The sequence below is a fragment of the Ictidomys tridecemlineatus genome, chromosome 6 (genome assembly GCF_052094955.1).
Source record: "Ictidomys tridecemlineatus isolate mIctTri1 chromosome 6, mIctTri1.hap1, whole genome shotgun sequence".
NCBI classification, from domain to species: domain Eukaryota; kingdom Metazoa; phylum Chordata; class Mammalia; order Rodentia; family Sciuridae; genus Ictidomys; species Ictidomys tridecemlineatus.
The window spans coordinates 63470612-63487415 of NC_135482.1; the positions used below are offsets into that span (position 1 = coordinate 63470612).

At 44.5% G+C, this 16804-nt stretch overlaps 1 protein-coding gene across 4 annotated transcripts in view; it reads left to right on the plus strand.

The window, feature by feature from the left end:
• Nucleotides 1–16804, plus strand: part of Galnt6 (polypeptide N-acetylgalactosaminyltransferase 6) — a 39329-nt gene that overhangs the window by 2733 nt on the left and 19792 nt on the right. For all 4 annotated transcript variants that reach the window (XM_040280625.2, XM_040280626.2, XM_078014677.1 and 1 more), the window contains exons 2-4: nucleotides 4937–5032; nucleotides 9681–10278; nucleotides 12034–12206. In XM_040280625.2, coding sequence (XP_040136559.1) covers nucleotides 9788–10278; nucleotides 12034–12206 — 664 coding nt within the window. In that variant the 5' untranslated portion in view covers nucleotides 4937–5032; nucleotides 9681–9787. The remainder of the gene's footprint in view (nucleotides 1–4936; nucleotides 5033–9680; nucleotides 10279–12033; nucleotides 12207–16804) is intronic.

The following is a 16804-nucleotide window of genomic DNA, read 5'->3' on the forward strand; positions in this document are numbered from 1 at the left end:
TGAGAGTGAGGATTTGAATAAGCAAGAGGTCAAGTGTAGGGCAGTGCCTGTCTCTGTGTCAAGCTCAATGCTGTAATTGTGCTATATAAAAGGCTTGTGTCATGAACAAGAATGGGTTCAGTCCAGGGGGAAAAAAAGGAATGTTGTTAGACTCTTTTATGGTACCTGAGAGCCCTAAAGGGTCAGATTATTCTCCTGAACGCTGTCCAGCCTACTCTGGGTCCTAGGAAATGGCCTAACCACACACCTCAGGGCAAAAGGATGCTGCAGGCACTGAAGGCCACATGGATGAGTCAGGAAATAGAAGTTTGGGGACCAGGATATAAGGATCAGGGAGAAGGGAAATGATATGTAGGTATCTAGGGCTGTTGGTTTGCCTCCATGAAATCTACGAGGAATTCCTATATGGGGAAAGTGAGTGAGAAACTTAGAAGCAAATAAACACACTTAGATCCAGGGGGCATGGAGACACACCTTTGTCTAAGAAGGCTTCTTTTGCAAGAGGGGACTTAGGAGTAAGAATTTGAAGAACAGAAGCATGGCCTGCTTACCAGGGAGATAGGGGCAAGGATTTGAGGAGGGAGAGCCAGCCAGTGCCAAGCATCTGGTCAAGTTTGAGAATATGTGCAAACAGGAAGCACACTGCCCAGGCTGCGTTTCTGCCACAATCCAGTAGAACCAAAGGAACATGAACACGGCTGTTCTGATTATAAAAGGGGGGAGACAGTTTTGAGGCAAAGGAGCCTGGCTGGTAGCTCTGCTGATTCTCCAGATGCTGGGCTGCAAGGATACCCTTTCAGATGCTGATTTGCTGGTTTTGAAGTAGAGAGGAAGGGGCAGATCCTAGAGTCAGGGAATGAATCAACAGGACCTGGGAGTAAGCATGGGGTAAACCCACCATGGAGAAGGGATTAAATACTCTAGTATTTAATTAATTAGTTGGGGTTGTTTTGATGATTTTCTTTTAATTTTTAATTTTATTTTTCAATTTTATGTGGACACAATATCTTTATTTTATTTTTATGTGGTGCTGAGGATCGAACCCAGTGCCTCATGCATGCGAGGCGAACACACTACCACTTGAGCCACATCCCAAGCCCTGTTTCGAGGATTTTGATGTGACTGGCCACTGTGGGAAACTGGGAAGGCTGGCTCCGTAAGGGACAGGGCCCAGACCCTGAGTTCAAAATGTGGCAGATAGAGTATCCAGTCTCCCTGGGTAGAAATTCCACAACCTAGAGCAGGTTGTGGGAGTGAGAAGGAAAAACCTGTTTCACCCTCTCCATTCTAGAGATTGGTCCCAGTCTTCAGGAATACCCTTTTTTCCTCTATTTGACCTTGCACTGCCCCTCAATCCCCTGCAACCAACAGATGGTTAAATTGAATAAAAATTTCTTTTTTCTTTGTCTTCCTTCAAGTCTACACTGCTTGTCACCAGAATTCCTAGGCCAGTAGAGAAGCCCACTTATTCCCTGCCTGGGACCGTCTTTCATCCCTGGATTCCTAGGGGTCCAGGACACACCTCTTCCCCACCTGGCAGGGCCTGGAGATCCTCCAGGGAAAAACCTATACGCTGTTGAACTTCCTCTTTGTCTCCCTGTCAATTTGATTTTCAGTGACTTTTGCTCAGAATAAGTCAACAAAGATTTAGTGAGCGCCTACTATATGCCAAGCACTAATCTGGGTATACAGTGTGAGGCGAAGTTGGGTTGGGTTTTTCAGTTGAGAATCTATGTTTGGATAACTTCAGCTTCATATCGAATGTAAATATAGAATGAACCTAGATATACTGGGGGGAAATATTAATAGACTGGCTACAGGAATAACTTTCAGCACATTTCTTGGGGGCAAATAAGCCACAGTACTTCAGCTTTGGTCTTGAGGAAAAGTTAAAAGTGTCTTGAAGGTGGAATTTTGGGGGAAAACTCCCAGTATTCTGTGATCAAAAGGGTCAGAGGTGGGAGGAGAGCTTTGGAAGAGATAATTTGCCCCTCTGTTCATAGCATGGTACTGGGGACAGGAAACAAGAGCTGGGCTTGATGGGGAGAAAGTGTTAGCCAGGAAGAATAGGCAACCAACATTTGGCCAAACAGCCTCATAGTCCCTTTCTCCACCGGGAGCTTGAAGTTGACCTGTCCCCTCCCTAACATGATGTCCAGCTTCAGACACCTGTGCCCTCATTGAGAGTGATAACAGTCCTTACTTTTCAAAGAGACTTGTAATTGGGCTGTAGTTTGACTAACTTGAGCAAACATCCCCCTGGGTATGACGAATCAGCTTGCTTCCTGGCTGCCACGTCTCCCAGGAGGTGAACAGCTCATTCAATAAACAGGAAGAAATTTTGTTACAAAAAAGGCCACCTGGCCAGCAAGGGTGTGTTCTGAGTGGCTGACCCTGGCTTTCACAAAACAGAGACTTTGCTTGGGACTTCTCAGTTTCTGCATATTTAAAGTATTTGAATCCCTGGGTGGGAGCTGGAGGAGGGCAAATGCCACACAAGGGGTCTGGGAGTGGAAAGGGAAGTTCTGCTAGAGCCCGGAACCCACATGACCTCCAAGGGGGAGGTGAGAGTTAGCTAGCAGAGCAGCAGGGTTCTGGGCTTGCGAGTGATGCGAGTGATGCGGTGTCACCTAACCAAGTGAAGTCACTAATGAAGATAGCCTCACCAGTAAGATGAGGGCACTGAACTCAGACAACTAATCAAGACAGCAAGCTAAGGGTCTAACAGCAGAATATCACATAATGTAAATACCTGTGGCAAGTGCGTTCAAAACATCATTTAGTGTAGCCAGTGCTTAATGTTTAACCCCTCTGGCTTCATTTCATTTAATAAGAGTTTATGGAACACCTACTCCATAACAAAGGAATCCTAGGCTTTACAAGTGATAAAAAGGTGGAAACAACAAGGACTTTCAGGTCCCAGGAGGGAGAAGAGATGCCTCTGACACAAGGCAGGCAGTGATGAGGCCAGAGTGAAGGTGGAAATAGGAGGCCAGGGCTAAGGATGGAGGTCAGTGGTGGAGCCCTTGCCCAACGTAGGCTGCATTGTTGGCTTTCAAACTTCTATGACCGGAAAGGAAGAAGCTTTACAAGACCTAGTACTCATATATGTGTGGCAGATAACCCAAAAACTCTTAGTGCAGTTTTATACCTTAATAACATCAGGAGTATAAATTATACAAAGTAACAACAACAACAAAAGTCATTCAAAAATTTGATCAGCCTGGCGGGGTGACACCCCACCAAACTGAGTTGTATCTGCAACCCCCCAGTTATGATTTAATATTTTACCTTAACATTTGCTATATTTCTCTCCATTCAGATGGTGTCATGTATGGTCTGTATTTGTGTGCATAAGTTCTGATAAAATTTAGATTTTTATAGTCAGGTATGGTGGCACACCCTGTAATTCCAGTGGTTCAGGAGGCTGAGGCAGGAGGATCACAAGTTCAAAGCCAGCCTCAGCAAAAAAAAAAAAAAAAGAGGCCCTAAGCAACTCAGTGAGACCCTGTCTCTAAATAAAATAGGGCTGGGGATGTGGCTCAGTGGTTGAGCGCCCTTGAGTTCAATTCCTGGTCCCTGCCACACACCACCCCCCAACCCCTCCCCCCTGAAAAAAATTTTTTTTTGATCAGCCACATCATGGTGCTGTAATCCCAGTAGGAGGCTGAGGCAGGAGGAACAGGAGTTTCAGGCCAACATCGGCAACTCAGTGAGGCCCTGTCTCTAAATAAAATGTAAAAAGGGGCTGGAGATGTGGTTCAGTGGTTAAATGCCCAAAGGTTCAATCCCTGGTACAAAAAAAATATATATTTTTTTGGATCATTTAAATTTATTTTATGAATTTTGAATAACAAAATTCTAGTTTTAATTTTCTATCAGATACTGTTTGTCATCTTCAATGAACTGAGGATAAAGATTAAAATAAAAATTGATTATTTAAAATTGATAAGATTAAACAAAGGCAAAGGAAATTTAAATGAAACTCTCCAGCGATACTCATTTTTAACATTTGTAGCCTTCATACTTCTGAATTTCATACTTCTGAAGTTATTAAAGCTCAGAACTGCATGTATGTATGTATAAATAATAAATGAAATAAAAGTTTAATGGAATAATACCTACCCATATTACATGAGGTACAATTTGATAATTCCTTTTTCATCATTCATTCTTTTCAAGAATTATTTTTCATGCTGATCTGCCACATTCTTAAGTTATTTTATAGCACTGTAAGAGGTTTGGTTAGTGGTTGGCTAGCCTCTGGCTCCTGGTCCTCACACCCATGAGAGAAGGTACATTCCTGTTTTGCTTGGTGGGGCCCAGGAAGCAAGTCCCATTCATTTAATCTAGGAAGACTTCCCATAAGAGGATTTCTGGCATTATTTCAGTGCATTGAAAGTCTGATGAATTAAAAAGACAAATGATCAGCAACAGCAGGAGGGGAGTAAGTGGACAAGCACTATGGGCACTTTTTTTTTGTCAGTGGCCCTGGGTGTGGGGCCCCAAAGGTGAGGGAGATAGGCAGGACATGGCAGGTGGATCCTGTGAAGCCTTGCACTTTGTTAACAAAGTACCACAGTAGGAGCTATTTCTTCTCCAAGGCTGGTGGAGGGGGTGACCACCCAGCTCTTGCTAACCGCACTTGTGGGAATCATCTCCAATGCACAGGGCAGGAATTTTTAATCCCAAACTCCTGTGGCCCACTGGATTATGTGTCTCTTCTGAAGGACTATTCTGTTGCCTGCTTGCCGAGCAAACAAACCAGACAGTGATTACTGCCAAGCCTAATCACAGGTGTCTTGTTTCAATTCAGGATGTGGTGAGTACCTTGAGGAACTATAGATTCCAGAAAGAAAAGTTTTAGACAGCTAGTTGGACTGAGAGAATGGATGCCTGGGAGCAGCTCATTTTGACCCTAGTTCTCTTTCTCCAGGAGAAATAAAGGAGACGAACCCTGCTTCGGGGACCAGAAGGCAGTGTCAGAAAGAGTGAGCTGGAGTGACCTGGGTGGCTCACATTCCTAGAGGAGGTGAGTCCTAAAGCAGTGGGTACTGCTAATAAGCACAATGTTACCACACCTTCATTGTTAACTTGTGTTCTCTTTCTTGCTGGAGGGGGAAGGTAGATAGAAGATAGCAGAAAACATGTTGCCTACAGAATGTTCCATACTATCCCATTCTGTAGCTCTCCAATTGGGCTTGGCTGCAGCAGTTCCAGAATTAATAAGGTGTTTAGCTCAATGAGAACCCTTTGGATTGACCCCAGCATAGTTCTAACCCAGGGTCAGAAAACTGCCATTATATTGCACCCTCATTTCTTCCCTTAAACCCCCTTCAGTTTCACAGGAAAGTCTTACCTTTTCAGCTAATTCTCTAGGCTATTATTAAGTTTTAATGTTATAAACTTTTTTGTGTGTGCACCAGGGATTGAACTCAGGGGCACTGGACCACTGAGTCACATTCCCACCCCTATTTCATTTGTTTGTTTTTTTAAATTTAGAGACAGGTCTCACTGAATTGCTTAGCACCTTGCTATTGCTGAGGCTGGCTTGAAACTCCTGCCTCAGCCTCCCGCGACACTGAAATTACAGGCATGTGCCACCACACCTGACTTTTATGAACTTTTGAATAGGTAATATAGTCAGGGTTCAAAGGGCAAAAGGGGATTCTGCCTTGTCTCCTCCTAGGACAGGTGCTACTTGGACCCCCTGCTACCACCTCTTGTTCTCCAACAAGAATTTTAATTCCCTTGAGAACGGGAATTTAGTCTTGCATTCCTTCATGTTCCTCTGTGTCCCACCCTAACACCCAAGTGAGTTTTGCTCTCACCTTATCACTACATTCCCCCTCTTCATTGGCTCTGCTGCTCTACTGGGTCAGACCCTTCAGGCCTCTCTTAATTGACCATCCAGCTGCCAGGCAGGTCCTTCTCCTAGACGCTTTCTACCAGCTGTCATATTGCTTCTCGTGGAATTCTGGGCTCCCAGCTAATTCTTTATTGTTGCTCACACCTCAGGTCAAGGGCAAACTCCCTAGTTGCCTGTTCAGACTCATCTGCTGCTGCTCCCATCAGATGTCATACTCCCACCATAGCAGATGGCTCTCAGTTTTCTGATTGGCCATGTTGTTCCCCACCCCTAGGTCTCCTGCTTGTGCTCTTCTCTCTGCCTGGAACATGCTCACTTCACCAGGGTGACTCCTACTCTTGTGTTCAAGAAGCTCAGCACCAGCTTCTTCCCTTGATGGGATGTCTCTGCTTTTCAGTATTTGTTGAGATTCCCTTCTCTTTCATCACCTAAAGGTGCCTCTCTTGTGTTACCATCTTGCTGAGCAATCACTGTTTAACATCTTACTCCCTCAACTGATGTACACTCCCTGGGCCTTGTTCACCCCTATGTTCCCACAGTTTGCAGAGTTGCTGGCAGATAACAGATATCCCATAAATATTGGCAGAATGAACAAATCTCTCCCATCTCCTAGACAATACAAAAAATGCAAACCAAATGCCCAAAGAGATTTCTTTTGTTTGATTTTTTTGATGCTGCTGCTGAATCTGATGTTATGAAAGAAAGTGCCAGTCTCCCCATGCCCAGAGCAAACCCTGCTCCCTGTCGAGATTATGACAGCCATGTATTCCCCAGATGTAAGTGACTATGCCAGGCTTCCCCATGGGCAGGAGAGAGTAGGTTTAAATAGCAGAAATAAAGAGCTGAACCAGAGTTACTTTTAAGCAAAATATGCAAGGGATGATCATCGTGGTTTTGGCCAGGGACCAGATGCTTGAGATTAATTCCTGGGACGTTGAGCAAGGATTTATTAATTATCATAATAGAAATACTTGATACCACTTATTGAGAGCTTAGTAAACGCCAGGCACTCTGCTGAGTATTTTACATACAATATCCCATTTAATCCTTATCAGCACCCTGTGAGTTAGGTATTAGTTATTCCCACTTTATAGATGAGGAAATTTGAGACTTAGAGGGATTAAATAAGTCACCAAGGGTCTTGCATGCCTAATGATAACAACTGATGCTTTTTGAGAACTTAATATGTACAGAGACTGCCAAGTTTTTCCACATTTTTTTTCAAAGTTAATCCATATACCAACCCTAGGAGGTAGGTGCTGTTACGATAGGGGCAGTACCGTATTCATGCTCCATTCTTTTGCCACCAACATCTAGTGCTCCATCAGTGAGCCTTAGACTTTCAGAGCTGGCCCCAGGAAAGTTTTGCAAATACTCATCCTTTGAGGTGTGGGATACATTCCTGAAGTTGGAAACTGATAAGCACCCATGCTTGGTCCTGCCTGGAAAGTATCATAAAATCTTAAGTTTAAAGATCTTTTTTAAAATTTTCATTATAAATGAGTAGATTTGGAAGAATACAGTTAATTGGTCCTTGTACAGAATGGTTTAAACTATGTGGGTGCATTCATACATGAATTTTGTGTGTGTGTGAAGAGGGATATTTTCAACAGTTTTAAAAAACTGACAAATCTTTTATCCTATAAATATTGAAAAAAATTAGATATGTCATGAGTATGTGAAATATAGGTAGATAAAATTTATTTTAATCTATTTTATTATTTACTAACATAAAATATACAAAAATCTATTATAAAAAGTTAATTTCTTTTGGGGGGGAGTTATCAGGGGTTGAACTCAGGGGCACTTGGCCACTGAACCACAATCCTAGATTTAATTTGTATTTTATTTAAAGACAGAGTCTCACTGGGTTGCTTAGTGTCTCTCTTTTGTTGAGGTTGGCTTTGAACTTGTGATTCCCCTCCTCAGCCTCCCAAGCCACTGGTATTACAGGCATGCACCACCATGCCCGGATGTAAAAAACTAAATTTTATCAGGACTTAAGCACACAAATATAGACCACACATGATACCATTTGAATGGAGAGAAATGTAGCCAATGTAAAGGTACAATATTAAATCATAACTGGGGTTTAGGGATGTAAGTCAGTGTTAAATTGTGTATTTAGCATGCACAAGGCCCTGAATTATATCCCCAGCACCAAAAAACAAATCATAACTATGTAAAATAACTTTGTACATATTGTACTCCTGTAATAATTTTGTAGCTACCTCCTGTTGCTATGATGGTGAGTTCCATTATTTTGAGTATCCAGTTAAAACACCATGCAACACTAATTATCTTCAAATGAGCAGTTTCTCTCCTCAGAAAATTGAGTATCACACTAAAAAGTGATCCCTGGTTCATGTGCATTTTTCACCATATCTATTATATACCAAATGTGATCGATTGACTGTTGATGTTATCAGTAAGACTTCTGGTGAACAGCAGCTATTATTTAATTTGGGGCAAAGTCAAGCTCTATTTCTAAGTTCCCTATTGCCCATCTCTAATCCCATACCTTTTTTTTTCCTTGTTCAGAAACTTTGGCTTTATTGTTCCCTTAGTTTCTTTATAGTTTATATTAATACCTATTTAATATGAATATGAATACAAAAATGCATTTGTATTCATAACAACATGTTGTTTAGTGTCAACATGGTTTCAAATTGTCTGTAAATGGAATCACACCATATGTGTATTCCTTTTATTTAATCTTATGGTGCTAGGGAATAAACCCAGGGCTTTATGCATGCTAGGCAAGTACTCTACCACTCAGCCACATTCCCTACCCCTATGTAAGTCTTTCTGCAACTGGCTTTTCCACCCAACCTTAGGTCTACATGTTGCATGGAGAAGTGGTTCATTCTTTGTTATGGCTGTAGAGAACTTCATAGTGCAGCTATTTCACACTTTATTCATTCTATTGCTGATGTACTTGTAGATGGTTACCAGATTTTTGTGGTTTTGATAGTGCTCCTATAAACATTCTTGTCTAGGCTTCCTGGTTTGCATGCACTAGAGTTTATCTGGGACATAAAAGTAGGAATGGAGTACTCAGTACTGGGGGTAGATAGAACTCAGTGAAGAACTCACTGAATAGTGATGCCACTATTCAGAAAGGCTGAATAGATGTATCCCTAAGTTACATCCCCAGCCTTTGTCCCCGACCTTTTTTTTGAGATGGAATCTCATTAAGTTGCTGAGGCTGCCCTCAAATTTGTGATCCTCCTACCTTGTCCTCCCGAGTCTCTGGGAATAGTTGTGTGGGCCACTATATCTGGCTAACCAAGTAAAATTTTAAATAAACAAACCTGGCAGGTGTGGTGGCATACAGCTGAAATTCCAGTGTCTCTGAAAGCCAAAACAGGAGAATTGCAAGCTCAAGTCTAGCCTCAGCAATTTAGTGAGACCCTTAGCAACTGTCTCAAAATAGAAAATAAAAAGGACGGGGAATATAGCTCAGCAGTGAAGTGACCCTGGGTTCAATCCCTAGTACCAATACATACAAACATACATTTTACTTGTTAGTACCAAGTTGTTTCCTAAAATGTTAATGTTGATTAAGTGTCTTCCTGTAGAGTTTCAATGTTCCAATTGCCCAAATCCATGAAACGTCAGGATCTTAGGGCAAGAAAGAAACAGAGCCCAGTTTCTTAGTTTACAAATGAACAAAATTTAAGCATCAGCACATTGTGACCGTTTAAAGGTGATGCCACTATTCAGAAAAGAGCCTGGACTATAGCCCCAAACCCCAGCTCCCTCCCCACCCCTATCTTGCCTCATTTTTCTCTCTCCCTTCCTTTCTCAGGCCCACAGAGACCCCACAGTGTGGCCACCACGACATATCAAGCTATTTTCAAGGTCAGGCCTGGTACTTGGAGCTGAGCCTGCTGGGGTCCCCACTGGTTGTGGAGGATGAGGCTCCTCCGCAGACGGCACATGACCCTGCGGCTGGCCATGTTGGGCAGTGCCTTCATGCTTTTCCTCTTCATCCGGCAAAAGGACACAAGTAGCAGGAAGCAGACCACCGAGAAACCATGGCTGAAGTCTCTGGTGAACCAGAAGGATCACGTGCTAGACATCATGCTAGGGGCTGTGAACAACCTTAGAGATTCAATGCCCAAGCTTCAGATCAGGGCTCCAGAGCCCCAGCAGGCTCCAGTCTCCAAAAATCAGTCCTGCCTGCCTGGCTTCTATACCCCAGCTGAGCTGAAGCCTTTCTGGGAACGGCCCCCACAGGACCCCAACAGCCCTGGGGCAGACGGGACCGCATTTAAGAAGAGTGAGTGGACCACCCTGGAGATCCAGGAAAAGGAAGAGGGCTATAAGAAGCACTGCTTCAATGCTTTTGCCAGTGACCGGATCTCCCTGCACAGGGCCCTGGGGCCAGACACCCGACCCCCTGAGTAAGTAGCACGAGTCCTGGGTGGAGGCCCGGGCTTTACCAGAGATTTGGAAGTTAGGCCTGTGGCCCCAGGCCATGTGCCAGGAATAAAGTTGAAGGGCATTTGAGAGTACAAGGAAGGATTTCCTATAAGCCCTCTTTTCTTTCACTGACCAGTTGTCCTTATCCCAGGAACTAAAGGAATATTATGGGCAGGTCAGAGACCTACAGAGACCTGAGAGAGAGAAACACAGTTATGAAGGTGACAGGATAGAGAAGAAGGAACTCAGGGTTTGGGACTAGTATTGGGGACAGAGGTACCTGGGAAGGACTAATAGCAGGCTGTGGTTTCAATGGCCTTGCCCTCTGCTGAGGCCTGTCCCAGAGACTGTGGGACTCCGAGGCAAAACTGTTGGGAGAGCTGATATTTCCTAACTACAGCCCTGGAGGTCTGGAATGTCCCCGCACCACCTGGTTTCCTCCAGTGAAGGCCACAAGACCATGAAGTCATTCCAGCCTTTATTTGAAACTGTTTATATTCTCAGTCTTGAAGATGAAATCAACACTTCCATCTTTGAACTGCTCCCACCTCATCTAATGTGGCCACAGCTGTGTTCACACTGTCTTCAAGTTAAAGATTCTGAGTCCCCACTCAGCCTTTGTCTTTTTCAATTTAGGAGTTACACCCTTGATGGGTGCTGTGGCCCACCCCTGTAATCCTAGTGACTCGGGAGGCTAATGCAGGAGGATCCAAGTTTGAGGCCAGACTCAACAACTTAGCAAGACTTGTCTCAAAAAAAAAAAAAAAAATACAAAGGGCTGGGGGTATAGTTCAGTGGTGGAGTGCTCCAGGGTTCAATCCCCAGTGACAACAATAACAAAAATGTTAGACTCTTTCTGGCCTTTCTCATACACAGCTCTTCATCCCCAAATTTAGGATCCTTTAGGGCTGTGAGCCTGCAATTCCTCAGACTTGGACCACAAGTATCATAACCCAGAACAAGGGTCACTTGGTGTTACTGCAGGCTTGTTGGCAAAGGAGGGCATTGTTGGAGGCACAGTGGAGGAAATTGGAGAATCTCTCTGGAGGGCCCATGAGCAATCTCTCTGAACAACAGAGGGGGACTAGAAGTGGTGTTAAACCATGGGATCACCAAGCTCCAGATTCTCACCCAAAGATGGAGTGTCTAGATGGCAGTGTGGCCAAATGCCACAGAATGGTGGTTGTAGTAGATGGGGATAGAGAAACGTTTGCAGGAAATTGACTGTGATAGTAGAATTGTATTATAGGATGTTAATAGGGAAATGGATTAGAGAGGAACTGTAAATTAAAAATGGAAGAACCTTTTTTTCCTCACATTGAGTAAGAAAATTGTAGTCAATGTTCTCAAATGTCAAATTTGTCCTTTATCACTTACCCCTTGGGGACTTCTAGACTGGATTTCACTTTACACAATACACATACTACAGAGAAAGAGTAGGCCCTGGGAAGTCCTAGCCTGATAGTAGAGAACAGATGAAGGAAGGAGGAGGTGGGAAAGACTGAGCATCGCATCTGGAGCACTGAGCCAGCTCTGGAGACCAGGGGAGGTTGGAGTGTGTTGGCTAGAACCTGTGCAAAGCTCAGAGCACGTGATAGGAAATCAAGCCAGCAGGGGATGTCAGCTATCGGTTCAGAGGAACAAAGGATGGTTTAGGGGAGCTTTAGACCCAGCCCTTCCTACTCCTAGAATTTCCATGGACCTGGACAGCTGTTTCCATTCTCCCATCCTTCCAGGTGTGTGGACCAGAAATTCCCGCGCTGCCCCCCACTGCTCAGCACCAGTGTCATTATTGTGTTCCACAATGAGGCCTGGTCCACCCTGCTGAGAACGGTGTACAGTGTCTTATACACCAGCCCTGCCATCTTGCTGAAGGAGATCATACTGGTGGATGATGCCAGCACTGAGGGTGAGGCTTGAGGGGCCCTGAGGAGGGGCTGGGGTCCCAGGGGTACTCTGAGAAGGAAGACAGTTTCTCTCAAGGAATCAGGCCTGTAGCCTGGCATTGCACCCATCATAGACGCCAGGAGCAGAAGACAGGTGGGGGGCAGGGAGACTGCATTCGCAGAGCCTGAACGTTATTCCACTGGACCCCAAGAACTCCAAGAGCTTCACAGCTTTGGCCTTCAGGACTCCCTGAGAGCTGCCAGGCTCAACCTCAACTCAGAAATGCTGGGCAAGGACAAGGCAGAGGGAAGACACAGGCCTTTCCCTATTGCCTGCCTGCTAGAACACTCTTCTGAAGTCTCCACCTCAGAAGCTCTTTTTACTATGGTTATTAATAGGTAAGTGAGGTTGCTCACTTACTTGCTCACTTCAATCAACTCCACAAACATTTACTGAGTGCTTGTGCCTGGCACTGACCCAGGCCCACGGGGTGTCTTGACAAACAAGACAGACCCTATCCTGAAAAGGCCAACTAACAGCCCTCACAGGTCAGATAGTGGTATGGCCATATGAACACATATGAAGGGGTGTGGACTTGGGAGTCCAGCTCCATGAATTTAAATCCCAGCTCTGACTCTTCCTAGCTCTGTGAGGTTGGGCAAGCATTTTACCTCTCTGAACTTTGGTTTCCTTTTCTAAAAATGAGGACAATTGAATTCTTTATATGGTAGGTAAGGGGTCTGAGATAGGTGATAAATGAGATGATTCATGTGACACAGAGTAATTGACATCAAATAATCAATCACTCCCTAAGCAATGGTTTCATTTTATTCATTGTGTGGGGGCCATGTTCCATGGGAGTCTAGAGACAGAGGTGTTATTTCTGCCTTGCATGTCTGGGCCTGGTTCACAGGGGAGGCCAGATTGGAGATGGGCCTTAAAGAATGAATGTCTAGGAAAGAGGAATGGATAAAGGGCATTCCCAGAGAGAGAACAACATAAACAGAATCCTAGAGAAATGAAGTTGTTTGTTGGAGAGATCTAGTGTGGCTGAAGCTTGGGCTTATGGTAGGAAATGAGTCCAAAAAGATGTTGAATTAACATTCATACCAGGATAAATGTATTTATTTAGGGAGAAATGAGTCATTGAAAGTGTTTAAACTGGACAGTGACCTTGTTTCAAAAGGATGGCAGCTTTGGAGAAGGGTAATTGGCAAGAAGATAGGCAGACGACCCAGAGTCCAAAGAATGAGTTCTTAGAACCACTTGAAAGTGGGACGATGGTTCCAGACTAGTAAAGGGGCTGTAGGCCTGATGCATAGACAGACTGGGAGTCTCCAGGTGCTAGTGCCTCCTCTCAGGTGGCCTGTGGTGGCTGGGGTTCTCCCAGATAAGCCTCCATATCCAAACTCCCACATTGAAGGCAGGAACTGACTCCACACCTGCAGCGTATGTCCTGGACCACTCTAGTAGAGCAGTTGTCCCTCCTCACTTCCCCAGCCTCCTCCTGCCCTCTGGGTTGTGGGTGATGCTGAAAGAGGACTAGGGCTGTTAAAGGAGGGCCTGAGTATGAGCACTGTCGAACCCATTTCTTCGGGAGTTAACATTTGCCCAGGCAAGAAGACACTTGGCATCATTTACAAAGGTAAGTGTCAGGAATGTGGTCAGAGACTAGTGGACAAGGAATGTATAGATTAGGCTTTTGGAAAGGGAAGGGCAAAAGTTGGGCAGATATGGAAGGGTCTTGGGAGTGGTCTAAAAGGGCTCTTACTAGCAAATGGAATGGCTGTATGGAGCAGGAGCAAGTGTATCAGCTTCCTCTCATACCAGGCTCTTTTGCACCCCTGCACCCCCAGCCCTGTGCTACTCATCCCTCTGAAGCTTCAACCCCTGAGCCATAGGGTGGGAGATATAAACTGCTTTCACAGAACTTTCTAAGTTCATAAGTGCCCAGTTAAGCCACTCCTGTGACCAGGATGGACAAATGACAGAGTGCCAGATTGGCATACGAAGCATCTAAAGGGCAGAACAGCCTGTGCCTCGTAGGGCAGAATTTGCAGTAGCTCCAGGCACCTCTCCAAAACTTCTTTCTGCTCCTAGCAGCCGTCAGACACACATTCACATTCTCTCTGGTTGTTCCTACCTTGTTGCCCTGGACTTTCTCTTAAGGTCTATTCTAGCACCCCTAGCTCATCTTCCTGAAAAACCTAACTTGGACCTTATTTTTCTGTCAGCCTGCTCCAAGAATTCATTGAAAACTCTCTTCCTCCACTGAGACTAGAGCACCATCGCCCTCAACAATGTGCAGCCTCCACAGAGAATTTGTGCACTCTAAACTTAACAGTCCTAGCTATAGGAGAAAGGGGCCAGCTCTTATTACACACACACAAAAAAGGGCTATGCCTTTGCTATAATCATGGCTACTTAAGAGGCTGAGGCAGGACAATCACAAGTTCAAGGCGAACCTGGGTAATTTAGGAAGAGCCTGATTCAAAATGAGAAATAAAGGCAAGGGGTTATTAATGATGGTGGAATGTGATGATCATTGTTATCCAAAGTACAGGTATGAAGACATGAATTGGTGTGAATATACTTTATATACAACCAGAGATATGAAAAATTGTGCTCTATATGTGTACTAAGAATTGTAATGCATTCTGTTTTCATATATAAATAAACAATAAAAAAATAAAGAAAAAAAAATGGGAAATAAGAAGGTAGGTTGTAGATCAGTGGTAGAGCACCCCTGGGTTCAATACCCAGTGCCACAAAAAATAAAAAAGGGTTAATGGTGTAGTTCAATGTTAAAGTGCTTTCCCAGCATGTACGAGGCCCTGTGTTCAATCCCCAATGCCAGAAAATAAGTAAGAAGTAAATAAGTATTAAACAACCCAACCTTGAGGGCTTTCAGACTCTAAAGATACTTTAAGCACTGTTGAGTGGGAAAAGGCAAAAGCAAAACAAAAGAAAAACCTCAGCTCCTTGGTCAGAGATCTGCAGTCCACAGTGGGATAAAATTTCCTATGCATTTGACTATTCAATCAGATTAAACGGCTCTCATTACACACACACAAACAAGGGCTGTGCCTCTGCTGAAATGCAGTGTCCCAGCTCTCTGACCCAGTCTAGGTGCCCAGCAGGAACCCTATGACCAGGAGTATTGGGGTATTTGATACTGAGATGGGTGGAGACCCAGTGCCAGTCAAAAATCAGGGCACAGATTTCACTCCTGAGTGACTGGGTCAGTGTCCAGGTCTCCTGGTCTGGCAAACACTACCAGCTTCTGAAAACTGGCCCCCAAGCCCATCAGTCAGCCATACCCTAAACAGTACACTCCATGTTCAAGGCCCTGTCCTGCCCCAGGGGGAGGCTGAGGAAGAGACAACCTAGACCTCCCTCCTGTGAGATTTACTGGGGGAATCAGATACATACCTAGGGCCCAGAAAGAGTGGAGAAATGAACACAAGCCTTAGAGACTAGGAGTGAGAAGGTGGGGTAGGGAAGGTTGAGAGATGAGCAAGGACAGGAGAGGAGAAAAGGGGCAGCTCTCATTACACACACACACAAAAGGGCTATGCCTTTGCTGAAATGCAGTGTCCCTGCTCTCTGTCCTATCTAGGTGCCCAGCAGGAACCCTATGAATGCACTATAGGAAACCCCCCAAGATTCTCCCACTTCTGTATCCCTTGCTTGTCAGAACTGAAGTGAGTGGCTGTTTTGAGGCTTCCTGAACTCCTAAGAGTTGTCAGTGATATAATCAGAAATTGTTCAAAGGCTGTGACTGTAGTTGACTTACAACTTCCAGCGTCTGTTTTAACAAGTAAAGTTGCTTTATTACTTGCAGTTTGTCTCCATATTAACCCTATTTACATTCTTCTGTTTCTCCCCATAAAGAGATTCTGTCTCCATCTCCATTGGCATCCCAGCAATAATGTCTGCAAAACAGTCAGTCAGTGCAAAGTCCCTAAGGCTTGGCATGTTTTTGGGACAGAAAGAAGGCCAAAGAAGCCAAGAGCAAGTGGGAAAGGAAGCAGAAAGAACACTGGTACAGTGAGCGAGCAGGAGTTAGAGGGTGTGAGTAGCTCAGTGGTAAAGCACTCGCCTGTGTGCATGAGGCCCTGGGGTCAATCCTCAGCACTGCAATTAAATTAAAAAGGGATGAGTGGGACTGAATCACAAGACCTTTATAAGCAGTGAGCAGCATGTGGTTGTGTGTGTGTGTGTGGTGGGGAGTAAAACATAAGTAACAAAATTCACCATTTTCACCATTTTTAATGACAGAGAGTTCATTAATATGAAATATACTCACATTGTTGTGCAACCATCATGGCTATTCATCTCCAGAATGGTTTCATGTGGCTGCCCGCCACTAAATCAATCAGGGTCACTCCGAGTGAATTTGAGCTGACATGAAATAATCACACAAAGTCAGAGAAATACCTTTTTCATTGGGTTCAGTGACTGTTCCTCAGCTGAGCTCCCACCAGGGGGCAAGGTAGGCAAGAAAGAGAGGGAGCACACCTCAAACCTTGGTTTTATTAATGGGGGGAGCTAATCTATGGAAGATTCTATCCAAAAAAGGGCAAAGGGTACTGTTGCAACAAACAGGTGGGTGTAATT